Source organism: Mandrillus leucophaeus, unplaced genomic scaffold, assembly GCF_000951045.1.
Source record: "Mandrillus leucophaeus isolate KB7577 unplaced genomic scaffold, Mleu.le_1.0 Scaffold850, whole genome shotgun sequence".
NCBI lineage: Eukaryota > Metazoa > Chordata > Mammalia > Primates > Cercopithecidae > Mandrillus > Mandrillus leucophaeus.
The window spans coordinates 975,398-978,912 of NW_012109253.1; the positions used below are offsets into that span (position 1 = coordinate 975,398).

The 3,515-nt window shown below is 39.6% G+C and overlaps 1 protein-coding gene across 2 annotated transcripts in view; it reads left to right on the plus strand.

Moving 5' to 3' along the window:
• Nucleotides 1–1,702, plus strand: part of TNFSF10 (tumor necrosis factor (ligand) superfamily, member 10) — an 18,723-nt gene extending 17,021 nt beyond the window's left edge. For both annotated transcript variants that reach the window (XM_011968624.1, XM_011968625.1), the window contains one exon: nt 291–1,702. In XM_011968624.1, the coding sequence (XP_011824014.1) occupies nt 291–718 (428 nt within the window). In that variant the 3' untranslated portion in view covers nt 719–1,702. The remainder of the gene's footprint in view (nt 1–290) is intronic.
• The last annotated feature ends 1,813 nt before the right edge of the window (nt 1,703–3,515 follow it).

Consider the following 3,515-nt stretch of genomic DNA (forward strand, 5'->3'; position numbering starts at 1 on the left):
CCTGTGCTACCATTCTAAGTGTGACACATGTGGCATAAGCAGCTGATAAGGTATAAAAAGACAAGGGACTCCCAACAGTTCCCAATGTCACAATGATACAGGAGCCTCCTAATTTCTATGTGACTAGAATTTATAATCCACATAAGATTGAAGGAGGAAGAAGTTTGATATTAGATTGAAATCCCTGGCAATCCCAACAAAAATATAGGCTAGCCACAGCTGCAAAGAAGCTCCTTGCTTTGCTACAAATTCCCTTCTGCTAACTCTCTTTCTCTCTAAATTTCCTACAGACTCCAAGAATGAAAAGGCTCTGGGCCGCAAAATAAACTCCTGGGAATCATCAAGGAGTGGGCATTCATTCCTGAGCAACTTGCACTTGAGGAATGGTGAACTGGTCATCCAAGAAAAGGGGTTTTACTACATCTATTCCCAAACATACTTTCGATTTCAGGAGGAAATAAAAGAAAACACAAAGAATGACAAACAAATGGTCCAATATATTTACAAATACACAAGTTATCCTGACCCTATACTGCTGATGAAAAGCGCTAGAAATAGTTGTTGGTCTAAAGATGCAGAATACGGACTCTATTCCATCTATCAAGGGGGATTATTTGAGCTTAAGAAAGATGACAGAATTTTTGTTTCTGTAACAAATGAGCACTTGATAGACATGGACCATGAAGCCAGCTTTTTCGGGGCCTTTTTAGTTGGCTAACTGACCTGGAAAGAAAAAGCAATAACCTCAAAGTGACTATTCAGTTTTCAGGATGATACACTATGAAGATGTTTCAACAAATCTGACCAAAACAAACAAACAAACAAAAAACAAAAAACCTCTACGCAATCTGAGTACAGCAGCCACAACCAAAAAAATTCTACCACACACACTGTTCTGAAAGTGACTCACTCATCCCAAGAAAATGAAATTGCCAGATCTTTCAGGACTCTACCTCATATCAGTTTGCTAGCAGAAATCTAGAAGACTCTCAGCTTCCAAACATTAATGCAATGGTTAACATCTTCTGTCTTTATAATCTACTCCTTGCAAAGCTTGTAGAAGAAAGAGCAACAATCCATCTCTCAAGTAGTGTATCGCAGTAGTAGCCTCCAGGTTTCCTTAAGGGACAACGTTCCTAAGTCAAAAGAGAAAAGAGGCACCACTAAAAGATCACGGTTGGACTGATGCAGTGGCTCATGCCTGTAATCCCAACACTTTGAGAACCCAAGGTGGGCAGATCACGAGGTCAAGAGATCAAGACCATAGTGACCAACATGGTGAAACCTCATCTCTACTAAAAGTACAAAAATTAGCTGGGAGTGTTGGTGCATGCCTGTAGTCCCAGTTACCTGGGAGGCTGAGGCAGGAGAATCGTTTGAACCCGGGAGGCGGAGGTTGCAGTGAGGTAAGATCACGCCACCGCACTCCAGCCTGGCGACAGAGCAAGACTTAGTTTCAAAAAATAATAATAATAATAAAAATTGTATATGTATGTGTTATTTTTTCAATAAAATTCTATATTACAGTGTGTCATGTTTGTTTTAGTGCTCACATTTATTGTTGTTTTTGTTTTAGTACTCACTTGTTTCATAACATCAAGATTACTAAAAATGGGGGAAAAGACTTCCAATCTTTTTTTCATATCTTTTATCTGACACATATTACAAAAGAAAGAAATTTCTCACTTTTAATTTAGCATGATCAAATGTATCAGTTCTTTTATTTATGGCTAATACTTTTGTTTTGGGTTGAGTTGTGCTGTGTCCTCAGGAAAGATATGTTGAAGTCCTACTCACCAGTACCTCAGAATATAACCTTATTTGGACATAGGGCCATTGTGAATGTAACTAGTTAAGATAAGGTCATAGTGGAAAAGGATGGGCCCTTAATACAATATGACTGGTATTCTTTTTTGTTGTTGTTTTTATTTTTATTAATTTTTTTTAGATGGAGTCTCTCTGTCACCCAGGCTGGAGTGCAATGGCACAATCTCGGTTCACTGCAAACTCCACCTCCCAGGTTCAAGCGATTTTCCTGCCTCAGCCTCCCGAGTAGCTGGAAATTACAGGTGTGCACCACCATGCCCAGCTAAATTTTGTATTTTTAGTACAGATGGGCTTTTGCCATGTTGGCCAGGCTGGTCTTGAACTCCTGACCTCGTGATCCACCTGCCTCGGCCTCCCAAAGTGCGGAGGTTACAGGCATGAGCCACCGTGCCTGGCCTAAGTTTATGTTTTACCATATAAATAGCCAGTTGTCCAACACTGTTTATTGATTAGTCCCTCATTTTCCCCACTGATTTTAATGTCTCTTCTATCATACACCAAGCTCTGGTGGTTCTGTTTCTGTGGGTATTTTTTACCTATTGGTCTAGTTGTGCATTCCTGCTCTACGCCATGTTTTTATTTAAAAATAATGGTAAACTATACTTAACATAAAATTTATCATTTTAATCCTTTTTGAGTGTACAATTCAGTGGCATGAAGTACACTGACGCTGTTGTGCAACCATCACCACTATTCATATCCAGAAAGTTTTCATGATCCCAAAATGAAATGCTGCATATTAAACAATAACATCCCTTGGCCGGGCGCGGTGGCTCACACCTGTAATCCCAGCACTTGGGGAGGCCGAGGCAGGCGGATCACAAGGTCAGGAGATCGAGACCTTCCTGGCTAACACGGTGAAATCCCGTCTCTACTAAAAATACAAAAAATTAACCGGGCGTAGTGGTGGGCGCCTGTAGTCCCAGCTACTTGGGAGAGGCAGGAGAATGGTGTGAACCCAGGAGGCGGAGCTTGCAGTGAGCTGAGGTGGCGCCACTGCACTCCAGCCTGGGCCACACAGTGAGACTCCGTCTCAAAAAATAAATAAAAATAAATAAATAAACAAACAAACAATAACATTCCATTACCCCCCGGCAACTACCATTCTCCTTAATTTGTCTATAATTTTAATTCACTTAAGTATCTCATATATTATGCAATATTTGCCCTTTTGTGACTGGCTTACTTCACTTAGTATAATGTCTTCAAGGTTCTTCCATGTTGCAGCATGTGCCAGAATTTCCTTCCTTTTTAAGGTTGAATAATATTCTATTTTATGTGTGTAACCCATCACCCCCGGTAACTACCAATCTCCTTAATTTGTCTATAAATTTAACTTATTTAAGTATCTCATATGTTATGCAATATTTGCCCTTTTGTGACTGGCTTGTTTCACTTAGTATAATGTCTTCAGCATGTGCCAGAATTTCCTTCCTTTTTAAGTCTGAATAATATTCTATTTTATGTGTATAACACATTTTATTTATCCACTCATTGGTCAATCATACCATCTGGTTTAAATCACTGTTGCTTGTTGCTTTACTATAAATCTTGATATCAGGGATGTATGTTCCCTTTCTTTAGTCCTGTGGTTCAAAATAATCTGAGCTATTCTTAGCTCTTACTTTCCCTGTTAATTTAGGAACCACCTAGAAGTTGTGTACACGCAGACACACACACACACACAC